Source organism: Calidris pugnax, unplaced genomic scaffold (genome assembly GCF_001431845.1).
Source record: "Calidris pugnax isolate Ruff unplaced genomic scaffold, ASM143184v1 scaffold30, whole genome shotgun sequence".
Lineage (NCBI taxonomy): Eukaryota > Metazoa > Chordata > Aves > Charadriiformes > Scolopacidae > Calidris > Calidris pugnax.
The window spans coordinates 674,324-689,328 of record NW_015090776.1 but is presented as its reverse complement, the minus strand read 5'-3'; the positions used below and the strand labels follow the sequence as shown (position 1 = coordinate 689,328).

At 51.5% G+C, this 15,005-nt stretch overlaps 1 protein-coding gene across 1 annotated transcript; it reads left to right on the top strand.

Moving 5' to 3' along the window:
* The first annotated feature begins 4,213 nt into the window (after nucleotides 1-4,213).
* Nucleotides 4,214-14,990, top strand: NMNAT2 (nicotinamide nucleotide adenylyltransferase 2). The gene is made up of 10 exons (XM_014948972.1): nucleotides 4,214-4,312; nucleotides 5,184-5,251; nucleotides 5,772-5,850; nucleotides 6,987-7,116; nucleotides 7,784-7,864; nucleotides 7,980-8,024; nucleotides 9,323-9,399; nucleotides 11,186-11,287; nucleotides 11,510-11,577; nucleotides 11,689-14,990. Exons 2-10 carry the CDS (start codon nucleotides 5,214-5,216, stop codon nucleotides 11,789-11,791), a joined length of 723 nt encoding a protein of 240 aa, XP_014804458.1. The 5' UTR covers nucleotides 4,214-4,312; nucleotides 5,184-5,213; the 3' UTR covers nucleotides 11,792-14,990.
* Nucleotides 14,991-15,005: the final 15 nt, after the last annotated feature.

Genomic DNA, 15,005 nt, shown 5'->3' with positions numbered 1-15,005 from the left:
CTGCCATATGGGAAGGAGAAGGCACGGAGATGAATGGATCAGGGTTTGTAATCTTCTTTCAGCAAGGAAAATCAAGTCAGGGTGAGGCAGGGAATAACGAGATGATGTGTTCATTTAAAACTCAATGGCTTCTGTTTTGTTAGGGAATTTCCTTTTTATTTGAGACTGCATTTTAAATTGCATTATCATATACAAGTAGATGCTGGTCCATCACTCTTGGCTTCTCCGCTCACAGGAAGCCCTGGCTCTCCTGCATGGCAGCATGTGTCAGGGAGTCTCCGCTTTGGCTTTTCCAAAAGTCATGCCTGGGTTTTGGCCCTGCGTGGTGGTAACCAGCTCTGAACATTTCAACTGTCTGCTTGTGTGTGCTTCCAAGGCAGTCAGGACAGCCTTCCCGCAAACCTCCTCTGCTTCCAGGCTCATTCAAAGCCATTTCTTTGCTCCTTTTAATGCCTATTCCAACATCATGGCTCAATTCTTTAATTTTTTTTTTTTTTGCCATAAACGTCTCTTGATGCCATTTTCTGTAACTTATACCTTACGCAGTCCTTTTTTTCTTTCAATCTGGAAGAGATACCAGGACACGGTTTTTGTGAAAGATGCCAGAAAGAGCAGCATCAGGAAAAAAAATGGCTTTTTTTTTTTCCCCTCTTCCTCTTGATTGATTAACCTTGAAGGCACCAATGGGAAAGCCAGTAGCATCAATAAGGGTGAGCACAGAGCATTGGAGAGGGAAAAGGGCTACTAGTACTCCCTGATTCCTCTTTTTAAAACACAGAGTGGAAAAGAAATAGGATTTCTTTTTTTTTCCCCACATTTGGCTTTCTGGGCAAGTTGTTCCAGAGGGCTGTCATGGTAGGCTGCACAAGGAATCCCACACGCATGGAGTTTCATGCTTTAATTTATTATGCTGGTTCAACTTCAGACCCCCTTGCAAAAAAAACAAAACAAAGAATATTTTATCTTCCTGTGTGTGCTCCCTCATGGGGTGCCTCGTCGGGTGCCACTTGGAGCACAGACAGGTAACCACAGCCACGCACAGGGCTGTGTTTGGTCCCCTCACTGCCTTGGTGAAACCCACTGGTGGTGGGGATGCTCCCCAGTGGATAAATAACCAGTAACGATGAAAAAATATGGTTCAAACCAAATAGCCAGTGTTATAACCCCTTTGAGCCCAGGATTTTGAGGGCAGGGTGGGAAACTGACAGCACCTCTAAATCAGCCAATTGAATTTAACTCCTTGTACTGATCAAATTATTGAAGCCCGTTTTTCTCTTTCTGGAGGCTGGCACGCACAGGGCACAAGAGCTGGGAAAGAAGCCAGGGAAAGGGTTTTGGGTGAGTCCAAGGAAAAGGGTTTATTTGGGCTGGCAAAACTCACACAGGCTGCCACGAGGGGCCTGGGGCTGCTCAGTGGGGAGGGGAATCCATGGCAGTTATAGTTTCTTAACTGACTTTTCACTGACCCAATAACTGAACAATGTTTCCTAGTATAAATTTCAAAATTCAGAGGAAAAAAGATATTTCACCCAAGCTGTTCTTCAGCAAGGTCCCTGCCTCCTCACCCTGCTTGGCCCTTCTCACCTTCTTTGACATAGGAGTGCTTTCATCCATCACAAGCCATTGGGAGGGAGCTCTAAAATAATTTTAGAGCTCAATTTTACCCTGAAGCAGAGCAGGAGCAAGGGCACGGGAGCTAAAGGGATGTACCATCAGAAGAACAGTCCTTTCCTAAACCACACAACCACATCCACACCAGCCAGACAGATCATTTGACCAGAAAATGTGCAGGAAAAACACATGTACCCATGGAAAAGCCCCTTTCTCCACCTCTGGATGTGCCAAGTTGTGCTCTCACTGCCATTGGGAGGGAGCTCTAAAATAATTTTAGAGCTCAATTTTACCCTGAAGCAGAGCAGGAGCAAGGGCACGGGAGCTAAAGGGATGTACCATCAGAAGAACAGTCCTTTCCTAAACCACACAACCACATCCACACCAGCCAGACAGATCATTTGACCAGAAAATGTGCAGGAAAAACACATGTACCCATGGAAAAGCCCCTTTCTCCACCTCTGGATGTGCCAAGTTGTGCTCTCACTTGCCTGTCACACCAAACTGTGGCCCCAGGCTCAGCTGCTGCTCCCACCTTCTCAAACCCAACCAGTGTTACCTTCATGCTACCAGCGGGTGTGAATGATCCTGTGGTGAATTTTCAATGAGCAGCAGGACAACGAGAATTTTTTCTGTAGCCACTAAAATCCCAGGAGCCCCCATTTGCTGCAGCAGCTCCAGAAAACACAGCAGCATCCCCCATCCCCTCCCATTCTTCTTTATACCCATTACAATTCTGCTTGCAGCTGGCAAATACTGACCGTTCTCCTTCCTCTCTTTTTTCCTCTTTCTCTTTGGGAAATGAGGATGTGTCTGCTTTGGCATTGAAGGGTTTGTAAGATGCACCCCTTGCCCCAACAGCTGATGCCATGCTGAGCTGTCTGGATAGGGAAAAAAATCTCTCCAGATGGCAGAAGCTCGCTTTGCTGCTAATTTACAAGGAATAATGCAGCTGTACCACCCAGGGAAGCACGAGCCATCCCACGCAGGCTGGAGAGTCTTGCATGAGCATTAACGGGTGCCAGCTGGGGCTGGGTGCAGGATGGTGGGAGGGAGGAAGGCTCCCTGCAAGTGTCTCCCTGCTGCTGCTGCATGGGAGGACACCAGCCCTTCACACAGGGCTGCCCCTCTTTCCCTGGGGGAACGCCACTGGCTGGAGCAGGGTGTCTGTAGGATACGATGCACAATGACATCTCAGGGTGGCTGATGAAGCCTGAAGTCACCTTAGCTTCAGAAATGCTTGTTTTCTTTGCAAAAGCAAAATATTGTCTAGATCCTCTACTAGCACCAAAAAAAAAAAAAAAAAAGTGCTTTCTAATGACTCATCAATCTTGTCTCCCTTTTGGCTTTTACCTTTTCTGTCTTTTTTTTTCCTTTCTGCTCTCTCAATAGCTGGGGAGGGCACTGCTGCTCTGTGTGCTCCCCAACCACCTTCCCCACGCTCGGCAGGAGGCAGGGCCAGGCCCACTATGGCCACCACTGCCCCTGACCTGCTCCATGCTGGCACCTCCCGGCCTCTTCCTCCTCACTTTCCACCAGGCTGCAACCCCGTAAAAGTGCTGTAGTTCATGCCTGGGTGCAGCCTGCCCGGGGGACAAGGCGGTTGCAATGTACCCAGCAGGAAAGCTCGAATAAAAAGGGTGGAAAAGCTGAAGAACCTTGGGGGGCAGGAGGTATTGCTGCTGCTGCTGCACGAAAAGATAGGACTTTCCATCTCCAGCCAACTTTACATATTGAAAGGCCACAAGGTCTCCCTGGATCCTTCTCTTCTCCAGGCTAACAACCCCAACTTTCTCAGCCCTTCTCCATAGCAGAGGTGTTGCAGTTCTCTGACCATTTCTGTGGCTTCCTCTGGACCAGTTCTAACAGGTCCATGTCTGTCTTGGTGCCAGGGATCCCAGAGCTCATACAACCAGTTCTCCCTGTAGCCCAGTGGTGGCGGATGCAGCAGGTTTTGTTATAATCCTATTTTTTTTGATCTTGCTCATCTCCAAAGGAGCTCTTGTCAGAAGTGATGCCAGAGGTCAGGAGAGCCATTGGTCACCTTTTAACTGCTAAGAAGGCTTTTGGCTAGTAGTCAGCAGCAAGCCAGAGGAGGCAAGGAAGGGAGGAGTCATGGGGAGAGAAAGGGTGGGTGTAGTTTATAAGCAGAGAAAAATAGAAAGGAAAGAATTTGTCTGCAGACAGTGAATGGACCACCTTCATGAGCTTGATCTGGCTCCTCTGGGGCTGCCAAACGAGCCTCTGTCTGCCAAGTGGTGCATGTTCTCGGCTGCCCCCCTGGCAAGGTAGTTGAAGGTGATTTGGGTTCTGAATGTGATTTAGTTTTTGCTAAAGATCTGCCCTCTCCCCACCAAGTACTCCTTCCTGGAAGGTTTGTGGGTCCCTGGGAAGTTCCACCCTCAGCATCACCAGGGATGGTACTGAATGACTTGGGCAGTAAAGATGAAGCCAACTCTTCACTTGGTTGCCTTCCCCACCTGGCACTGCCTGAGTCGGGATTAACCACTCCACAGGCACTGGGCAAAGCCAGTGGGCAGCAGTGGGGTGTTGTGGGGTTGGTGGGTCCAGCTGAATCCCCCTGCAAACTTTTCCTTGTCCTCCTCCTTCAGAGCGAGCCCGGGATTACCTGCACAAGACTGGACGCTTCATCGTCATTGGTGGCATTGTCTCACCCGTGCACGACTCCTATGGGAAGACGGTGGGTCATCCCCATTTTCCCTTTCTGCATCATATGGCTGATGGTGTCTCAAGTCAGCGTCAAGCACTGGGCAGTGCTGCCTGCACCTGTGGTCCTTTCATGGACCTCCTCTACCCACAGCAGGCCCTGACCATGGGAAAGTCTCCAAGAGGATGGAGCGGATAAACCCATTTGCTTTTTAGATAAAAACTGCAGCGAGATCCTACAACCAGCCAAAGTACTAGACAGCAAAGAGGAATGTTCTCACCCAAGTAGGGATGGTCATCTTGTTGGGTTGGGCTTGGGATTCTTTCGTTTGAATGATTTCAAAGCCAATTTTATTGTGGGGATGGTGACAATGCAAACAGGGACCTTTAAAAGCACCTTCGGGGGGGGGGCGGGAAGAATGTTCTCACCCAAGTAGGGATGGTCATCTTGTTGGGTTGGGCTTGGGATTCTTTCGTTTGAATGATTTCAAAGCCAATTTTATTGTGGGGATGGTGACAATGCAAACAGGGACCTTTAAAAGCACCTTCGGGGTCGGGGGGAAGGACAGAATCCAAATTAGGAGAGGAAAGGATTTAATCTTCTCCTGAAAGCTGGAGAAATTTCTTTGAGAAACCACCATCCCCAAGACTGGCCCTACTGCATTGCCAGGCTGAGAGCAGAAGTGCTGAGCAAATCTCACCGACTGGTTGTAAGCACAGCTGAAGTAAGGCAGGGACTCTCCTCCTCCAGCAAACAGGAGCTTAAGTAACTTTTTGTGGGCAGGAATTAATCCTTCTGAGCAAGCCCAATGCTCTGCCCCGGGAAGGTTTGGAAGCCCAGGCTGTCCAGGGCATGACATTTGGCTCCTCCCCATAACTGCTCCCCCATCATCCTCTCTTTGCAGGGTCTGGTCTCAAGCCGGCACCGCCTGACCATGTGCCAGCTGGCTGTCCAGTCCTCCGACTGGATCAGGTGAGCTTCATTAAAAACCAGAGGCCTTCCTCTCCTAGTCCATCAGAGAATCCAAGTGGGCCCCTTTGTCTTCAAGGAATCTTGCAAGTACCCGGGTAAAGCCCGTATTGACCTAACTCACCCCAGCCTCGTGCCGTGGCACCTTCCCTTTCTACACCTGCAGCACCAGCCCATGGACTCTCCCCTTCCCAGCATTGCCACGTGGTGTCTGTTGGCTGAGGTGGGATCAGAAACATCTCTGGGTTGCCCTCAGGAAGCAGGGTCATAAGACATGTAGATACATCCAAGCCAAATGAAAGATGGTTAGTTGGGTACCAAGGGAGGAAAGGCATCAGGGAGCACATCAGGCCATTAGGGAGAGCTGGGTGGAAGGGCTGGAAAAAGGACATGGTCCATAATAGAGCTTGGGGGACAAGGGTGGCCGTTCCCAGTACTGCTGGCAAACCCAGTGGGGAGGAGGTAACATGGCCAAGAGGTCCAGGCAGGGGCCAACACTGTTGCCTTGCTGTGCTCCCTACAGGGTGGACCCCTGGGAGTGCTACCAGGACACCTGGCAGACCACCTGCAGCGTGCTGGAGCACCACCGTGACCTGATGAAGGTAAGGCAACTCCCACGCTGTGGGTGCATCTCAGGGTAAGGGCACAGGGAGAGTGCAGGAGTGGGGTTGCTCTTGCACCAGCACGTGGACATCAACAACCAAAACATGGCTGAGACAGTCAGAGAGAAGGCTTGCAGGAACGTGTCTGAAATCCTGACCCAGAAGAGTTGTCACAGCTGCTTTGAGCTCCTTGCCCTGATGGTGAAAGCAGATTGAGCCCTCCAGCTGGAGCCAGTGGCTGTGCATACCAGGAGAGGTGCAGGGCTGATGGCAGGGATGGGCATAAGCCAGATCATTGATGTTGACCACTTGCTCCACCCCAAGGGGAAGGAGAGGTGGGTGGGTGTCCCAGCTGAGCTGAAACTGTTGTATACACCCACCGGAGCGGCTCAGTAAGATGGGAAAATTCAGCAGCTGGGAAGTCCCAATGGAGCACAAAACCCAGGAGGACAAGTCTCTTCAGAAGCCCAGGAAGGCCTGAGGGCAAAAAAGGAAGGCAACTGCCCTCGGGTGACCGAGGGGCACAGCTGCTGCCAACACTTGGATATAGCAAAGGTGGAAAACCAATAAAACAGCATCATACACACTTGTGGGCAGCACAGGCAGGAGGCACAGAAGCAGCATTAAGCAGCCCAGCAGGATGTCCAGTCCATCCAGGTGTTGAAGCGAGGAAGCCCCCAGGGGTGCCTTCCTTCTCCTGCAGGGACTAGGGGAGAAGACAAGTGCCCAAGTTTGCTCCCTGGGCAATGTGTAAGCTGCTGCCTTTGCACCACTGATTCATCAGCTGCTGTGTTTTTATTTACTCATCAGGATTTATAAGCACCTCCAGGTGTTGAGGGCAATGCCCCCCTGCAGGCAGCATAGCTCCAGCCTTGACTGCCTCATGGGTCCTCACAAAAATGTAATCCCACAGTCTCCAACCTTAACCACAAGTTGGTAGCCACTGGGTCCTGCTAGTTCTGGGACCATCCAGTGAGGTCAGATGGGATCAGAGATCCTAAAGCAAGCCTGGACATACCTGTCACTGAAGATGGCCTTCAGCCTTGGGTGCAAAGTCTTGATATGGGGGTTGGAAAGGTCTCGGGAGCCAACTGAGGTGAAGGTGCTGGTCTGGCTACTTCTCTCTCTTGTTACAGAGAGTGACTGGCTGCATCCTCTCCAATGTCAACACCCCCTCCATCACCCCCGTGATCGGCCAGCCCCAGAACGAGTCCTCGCAGACCATCTACCAGAACAACAACAACGTCTCCAACAAGCCCACTGCGGGTAGGTGGCAGGGGGGGTACAGAAGGGAGGGGGTGACCACCCTCCACTCACCTCACAGCCAGGACTGCTGAGTGTTAGGAATGGTGCTCCATCCTCTTATTTCTGGGTCAGGTCTGTTCATCAGCCTCCATGCACCAAGTCTAGGGTTGGGTGGAGATGCGATGCCAGGGAGGGGAGCTGGAGTAGCATCCACCACAGTGAGGGGAACCAGAAGCAGGTGAAAACGGCAGTGAAATCACACTGGAATTTAGCTGGATGGTGTCCAGGTAATGACAGCAGCTCAGAGAAAGGGTATCTGGTACTCAATGGGGTGTGTGCGAGGGATAAGCTGGCAGGAGAGATGGTGCAGCTGGAACCCACATGAACCATCAGGATGTGGGATGTGGAAGTATTAGCTGGGAAGAAGAGGGGGGATTACTTAAATCCCACAAAAACAAGCATCTTGAGATTTTTTTTTAGTGATTTTAGCTGTCTAGCTGGTCCCTTCAAGGCACAGCATAGTGCTCTTGGGAGTTAAGACTGCAAGAGGCAGCTGTAGGGAGATGTTGAGAGTGGTTCCTGCACCCAGGCACAGGAGTATTTCGCAGGACTAAGGTGGCCAAAGCATTCATGTAGGTTGGTTGCACAGCCTCTCTCCCATTAATTTTCCATCTTCTTCACCTTTTAGCAAAGATCCTGGGGAAGGTGGGAGAAAGCCTGAGCCGGATTTGCTGCGTTCGCCCGCCCATGGAGCGCTTCACCTTTGTGGGTACGTAGTGGAAAGCCCCAGCATCTCCTTAACTTCAGCACCAGCCCCCAGCCTTTCTCCCAGTCCTCTCTCCCAGGTCAGGCACCAGCATCTCTGCTTTGCTTTCCTTCTCCAGATGAAAATGCCAACTTGGGGACAGTGATGAGATACGAGGAGATTGGTGAGTACACAGCACGCTCCATGTTGCTCCAGCTCCTCTAGGCTGGAGTTACGTGGCTCAGGAGCAGCTGCACGACAGATACGGTGGCGAGTGAAGGATGCTGGATCATCGCACCCTGATCCCAGCTCTTGGGGCTCAGGGGTGGAACAGGAGCAGTACTAAACTGGCCTGAGCCCATTCCCATTGTCAGACAAGCAGCCTGAAGTAAGGGAGTGGGGACCCAGCTCCCAGAGCTGGCATGGACTTGCCATGGCATCATGCTTTGAAGATAACCCCAAGTGCCCTCAAAACTTGCCCTCCCATGGTGGTGCCACTCACATCCTCACATTGCCTGCAGCCCTGCAGAGCTTTGCACACAGCAGCAGGAGGGACTTCAGCTGCCCAACCAGCCATGGTGCCCCTTTCTCAAAAGCCCTTTAGGGGTTTTAGACCCATCAGGCTGCCATGCATTTAGCACCACTGTCCATCACTCAGGGCTCTGCAGGGGGAGCTTGCTGGTGGTTTTGGGACCCGTTTCATGGGCTAGCTCACACACAGCCTGACACAACACCCACCCTGGCACCAGCACCATGCAGAGCCCAAAGGCTTTGGCCACCTGGAAATGCCAACCAGGGAGGCACCTTCCCATGCAGCTGCCTCTTCCCACGCTTTTGGGTGAGTTTATGGCTTTCCTCTGCTGGTTGTATAAATAAATTAATTTTTATGGGCCCGTTAGAGTAGAAAGCTCCTTCCCACAACACAACTGTCTTGCTGAACAGCAAAGCCAACCCTCAAAGCAAGCTGTCAGTAAGCAGCAGTCCCAGCCTGGGGAGAAAAAGGGAGGACATGGAAGTCCTCCAGGATGAGCAAGGAAAACCTCTGGCATTTCATGCTTCGCTAAAGCAAACACAGCCAGCTCTGAGCAGTCCCTGAGCTCTCCCCATTGCCCCAGGGCTAGAGGCCCTGCAGCAGATCATGAAGCAATTGTGGGTGCCCATAGCATAGAGAAATTATTCCCTTCACCAGGGCCACAGCACCTCCAGGGCTGGAGCATAGCGGTAGTTGAACAGGACATAGCAATGCTGACAACATTGCTGCATGGGAGAGGAGCTGCATTAAATTAGGGTGGGGGATATTTGATGTATGGCACCAGTAGGGATGTGAGAAGGACCATGGGATCTTTAGCAGTACTTGTTTTGACAGGGGAGGTCTGTGGAGAATAGGATCCCCCCAGGTAGTGCAATGGGATGGTGGGGCAAACGATGCCTGCCCAGCTCCATTTGCTCCCACCTCTGAGCTTCTCTGCTTCTTTTCTTCAGAGCTTCGCATCTTACTGCTCTGTGGCAGTGACTTGCTGGAATCCTTCTGCATCCCTGGTCTCTGGAACGAGGCAGACGTGAGTCACCACTTCTGGGCACCTCTCCATGTTCCTCTTCCCCAGGATCTCTTCCTCCTCTGCTTCCCACACCTAGTGCTCCTTGGGAGCCATTCAGGTCCCTGGGGATGGCAGGAGCTGTGCCCACCATCCCCATTGCCTTCTCCATTCTAACCATGACCCTCACTTTTCCTACACATGGCCAGGGACAGGGTCTTCTACTCCCAAGTCACCAGCCCTACCCAGCTTCCCCTTCCGTAGACCCAAACCCTGCTCCTACTCACCATTCATGCAGAAGATATCACCCAGGGTGCAGGACAACCCCATCCCAAGGGATTTCCAAAGGCCAATTTCCAAAGGGCCCTCCCAACTCCTCATCACTTGGTAGGAGGCAGCATCAAGTAGATGCCAGTCCCAGCAGAGTGAGGTGTGGAGGTAGGAAATAAGATATTTACAGAAGTTGTCCAGACTTTAGAAATTAAACACATTTACAGGCAAATCAACGGTTTTCACTTCATTGCAGGCTTTTCCTGCAATGTTGGGTGCCCAAGCACACATCTTTAAAAAGACCAAGAAGTAAAACCATCTTGATTCCTCAGCCTGGTGATGCCTAACACCAACTCACAGCTGACTGATAGCACCTTCACTGCCACAACTCAAATAGGCAAAACCTACTGCCCACCTCTCTGTGCGTCCCCCTCCCTGCCTCCCGTTAGTGAAGGACTGCAGCAGGACACCCAGCATGCTGGACACCACGGTCCCTGCCTGAAGAAGCCACATTTTTGGGGGGGACACTGGCTCTAGAGAAGGGCTGGGTTACCCACCTGCATGCTGCTCCTGGCATTCAGAGCGGAGCTGGCTACGGGAGCTCATCTGGCTGGCTGCTGAAATCGGGCAGCCAACACAGCCTGCCCCCCTCCTTGAACCTCTCAACCACTTCTAAAATCAGTTACCACATCTTCAATCCTAAGTTTTTTAAAACTATTAGCTGGCAGAGATCTCCTCTGAAAGGATGCAAAATCTGAGATGAGGCAAGTCTTGAAGCCCAGCACAAAGGATGCAAAAATTGGATGTCTAAGCACAGGCAGAGGAGGCATTCTGCACCAGCACCACCTCACAGGCTCCTGCTGCCTGCATTTGCTGACCCATAGCTCTTTTGGATGAGCCTGGTTTGTTTCAACAAAGATAGGTGTGAGCAGTAGGAGCCATACCCACATGGTGGCAAACTTGGCCGCCACCAGCCTCAGCGCAAGCAACCTTGGAAGAACAACCCTACAAGACCTGTGTCAGGACCAACATGTCCATCCTGCTCATATAGGCTTCCAGCGAGGTAGAGGTCACATCCTCCTTAGGCAACCTCTTCTGCTGCCACCCTCTTTCTACCACGACAAGTCCTCCCTAAAGCCTAACTTCAACATCTAGTAATAGGATTTAACCCTGTTTGTTAACCTTTTTGTTTCATCCACTGCAGACCACTCACCACACCTTGATAATGCCATGTTTCTGCCAAAGGCTGTTGAGATAGAAAGTGAATTTAAGGCTATCTCCATCCAGACCATGTCTCAGCTTTTCACAGTGCCGGGGTGGTCCCTGTTTGTTAACCTTTTTGTTTCATCCACTGCAGACCACTCACCACACCTTGATAATGCCATGTTTCTGCCAAAGGCTGTTGAGATAGAAAGTGAATTTGAGGCTATCTCCATCCAGATCATGTCTCAGCTTTTCATGGTGCCGGGGGGGTTGGCAGACAGTGGCAGTTTTTGCATGGGGTGGTCACAAAGCTCTCCCTGCTTTGGGTTGCTCCTAGATGGAAGTGATCGTTGGGGAGTTCGGGATCGTGGTGGTGCCTCGGGATGGAGCAGACCCCGACCGGATCATGAACCACTCTTCCATACTCCGCAAGTACAAAGTAAGTGAATGCACCCATGGCCAGGGAAGACTGCTAGAGGACCCACAGCTCCCCAGGGGAACGCTTCTGCCACAAGAACACAAAATGTCTTGAGGCCAGGTGCTCTCAGCTGCTGGGTGGGATGAGAAATGGGGCCATCATGCAGCAGTTCTCCAAGGCTGGTGGGGCAGACACATGCTTGCAGGCCATCCCTTCACTCCTCTCTTCCTCCTTCCTCTGCAGAACAACATCCTGGTGGTGAAGGACGACTCAAACCACCCCATGTCAGTTGTCAGCTCCACCAAAAGCAGGTGGGTGATGCAAGGGGATTCCTGCTAGAGGGTGGGATCCCCTCCATTCGTGGGGACAGCAAAGTGACACCTAGCCGGGCTCTGACCCCTTCTCTCCCCCTGCATCCCCAGACTGGCCCTGCAGCATGGGGATGGACACGTCGTGGATTACCTCTGCCAGCCTGTCATCGACTACATCCTCAAGAGCCAGCTCTACATCAACGCCTCTGGCTAAGCGCCAGAGGTCTTGCAGCGAGACAGCCCTCGTGTCCCGCCTGCCTACAGCTCTCCATCACTCTTTTCTCTCTCTCTCTCTCTCTCTCTCAAGTCTGTGTCTCCATCTCTCTCCCCACCCCATGGCCTCCTGCCCATGTCTGCCTTTCACCCCCGGCGCCAACGCTCCATCGTGCAGCAATGTCCAGGGAACCGCAGCATGGCCCCAAGGGGAACAGTTTGGTCTCTTTTTTCAGGGGGCTGCCCTCCCTCTCACAGTGGGGAAGGTAGAAGGGACCGGTAAAAGAGCGATGTGCTCGGTGCGCTCGAGGGGAGGCAGCTCCAGCACCCCCCTCCCAGCATGTCACTGGGAAATGGTCCCCCCGGTCCGTCCTCCCAGCATGCTCAGAGCAGGGGCTTCCTCTTCTGCATCATCTTACGGTACTTAAGCTCAATAAATCTAGGAGGACTCTTTTTTTCTTAAATAGTTCTAGTGCAAGCCCTTTTGACCTCTCAACACGATGACCAAACGAATCCTGGTTGGCAGCGGGCAGTTGTAACTCAACTGGATTGGTGCCCCACCACAGGTGAACCTCCTCAGGCCAGGAGGACAACTCAGCTGAAAAAAATAATCATCCTGGCCCTGAAAAATCATGGCAAGGGCATTTCTGAAGGGGAGTAGAGGCCTTGGCAAGTATTGCTGCCAAAGCATTACAGGGGGGATGCCATGTCTCACCTTTCCTTGGCTGCAAGTGAACCCAACCTACCCCACTTAGGCAAGTGGAGTTGGAGTGATGCTCTACTCTGACCCAGCGTCAGAGGGGGCAGCCCACGGCACCTAGAAAAGGACCTGACATTTATGAAGCCAAGAAACAAGGGAGGAAGAAGCAGGTGGTGACCTAAAGCCTCTTGTGAGAATTTGCCCCAAACCTGGGGCTGAGCTTCATGAGGGCTGAGTCCGCCCCCATCCTCTAGCCTTCAGATCTCCATTTCTGTCTGTAAACGTCCCCTTTGTCCCTCCACTCCTCCCCTCTTCCTCTCCTTGACGAGTTTATTAAATGCATGATACTTTTCCCCCCTCCCAAACCGGCTGTGGCTACTTTACACATCCCTTGGGACGTGCCAGGCTCCTGCTGTCCTGCCTGTGACGTGCTCCCAGACGCCAGGGAAGGAGCCCAGTGGAGACACTTGCATTAAAACCAGGGCAGATAACATGGAGAAAAAGAAAATTATTTAAGTCTTGTGGAGATGAAGGTTGCTGAAGTGGGCCATTGCCCTGCTGAGCACCCCTAGGGTGGAAGGACCCTGCGCAGCACCTGGGAAAGGTCACAGCCACACGGAGGAAGGTACAGTCCTGCTTTACTCCTCATCTTTTCCTCTCCCTTTGCTCTGTCTAACCTTGTATGGCTTTGGGTGTAGCCCTGCTGCCTATAGCTCCTGGGCAGATGCCCACTCCCAACAAATTTGGGTTAATTGGGCTCAGGCTAGAGCCCCCCACTGAGGCACAACCACTGCCCATGCTGGCTTTGTGGCTTTCCCAGGGCAGTGCTGTGACTAGCTTCTGCTCCCCAGCGAGGGACAGTGCAGCGATGAGACACCCAAAGGCTGAGAGTCCTCCAGGGTGTTTCAGGAAAACATTGATTTATTTATTTGTTTTTCTTCCTTGACCATCTACGAAAGGTCACAAACTGCTCTCATGTAAGCTTCAAAGAAGAGACGCTGTACTAAATTTGATGACCACCTGGATGCTGCTGGCATGTCTGTAACAGCAAGCAACTTTGGGCAAAACAAGGTAGCTTACGGCCACAGGCTTCTTGCAGCTAGCAGGGTTTTGGTGGGCTAATGGTTCCTCGAGGAGGGCACAGCCCTTCACAGAAGGGAAAGCAGGAGAGACAGAAGTGATGTGGCTTACCCAAAGGCCAGAAGAGGTCTTTCCTTGCCAGGGATTTCCCTCTGAATGGAAAGGCTTGTTCAGGAACTGTGGTAAATTTGGCAGCTGAATCCCTAAGCATCAGCTCTGATATCTCCAGGCAGTACCCCATGGGGTGAGGAGACAGGGAGATGCCAAAGCAGAGAGGGCAATGAGAGCATGCAGGACTTGGAGTGAAGGGACACCTCTTCTCCAGGGAGATCTTCAGCCTATTCAGGCTGCTCACCACCACTCTACTGAGCTCCTTAGCTAACATGCTGGGCAGGTGCCCAGGGTGGGACATCCATGAAATACCCAATGGAGGTAAGCCAGTAGCTAGACTCCTCTCCACCCATTGTTCTCACATGTTCAGTTTTTCAGTCTCTCCTCCCTCTCCAGCCCAAAACAGAAGTTATTTCTGATAACAGCCTCCTGTTCTTGCCAGACATCACCCCTGCTTCTTAGCTCCAAGCTAGAGGAGAAAAAGCAACGGTAGCAACCAGCCTCCAAAACATACACACACACGCAGAGAGAGGGATTTCAACCTCCTTGGGGAAGCGATGCCTCTTTGAAGGGGGAGGAAGGACAGTAGGGTTTAACTGAGGAAAAGGCACAAGGAAGTACAACAAAGGAGATGGAGAAGGCAGACAGGCGGCATGTCCAAGAGCCATCTCAGACCCTTCCTCCCTCAGGTATGTGAGATGGGACACAGGGGAAGGGAGACAGCTTCCCACCCCGTTGCGGTTAGGACAGCATGCCTTAGAGACGTAGCGTTGTGGTACAGATGATGAGTATATTCTGTCTTACTATTCTTACCTGCGCCTTCGTGTGTCTGCTCAGTAAAACTCACAGTATGGGGGGGTGGGGTGGGACATGGGGGTTTGTAACAGGTCACTCAGCTCTGGACTGGTTTGGAAAATGTCTTTGGGTGGGTATGGAAAAAACATCATAATCCCTGAAGAACCATGAGGCCATCGGGGAGGTGAGGACCCAGGGTTTCCAGGGCACAGGAGAGAGGGGTGGGAAGAAGCTTGTGGATTTTGGTCTTTGAACCTCCACTTTTAAACAGTGCAGTTTGCTGAAAGAGAAATGAACTTCAAAAGCCTTTTGGAGATTAAAAAAAAAAAATAAGGGGGGAGGGAGGGAAAGGGGTTGAAGTTGCCATGCCACCAATTTCACCTTTGTCGGAAGTTTTGGAGCCTAATTTTTTTTTCTTATGTTGCTATATGGAAAAAAAAACAGTCATTGACAAAAAGAAACCAACTTTATCAGCAAAATGTTTAAATTATGTAATAAACAAAACAAAACAGAACAAAGATGTAGCTGG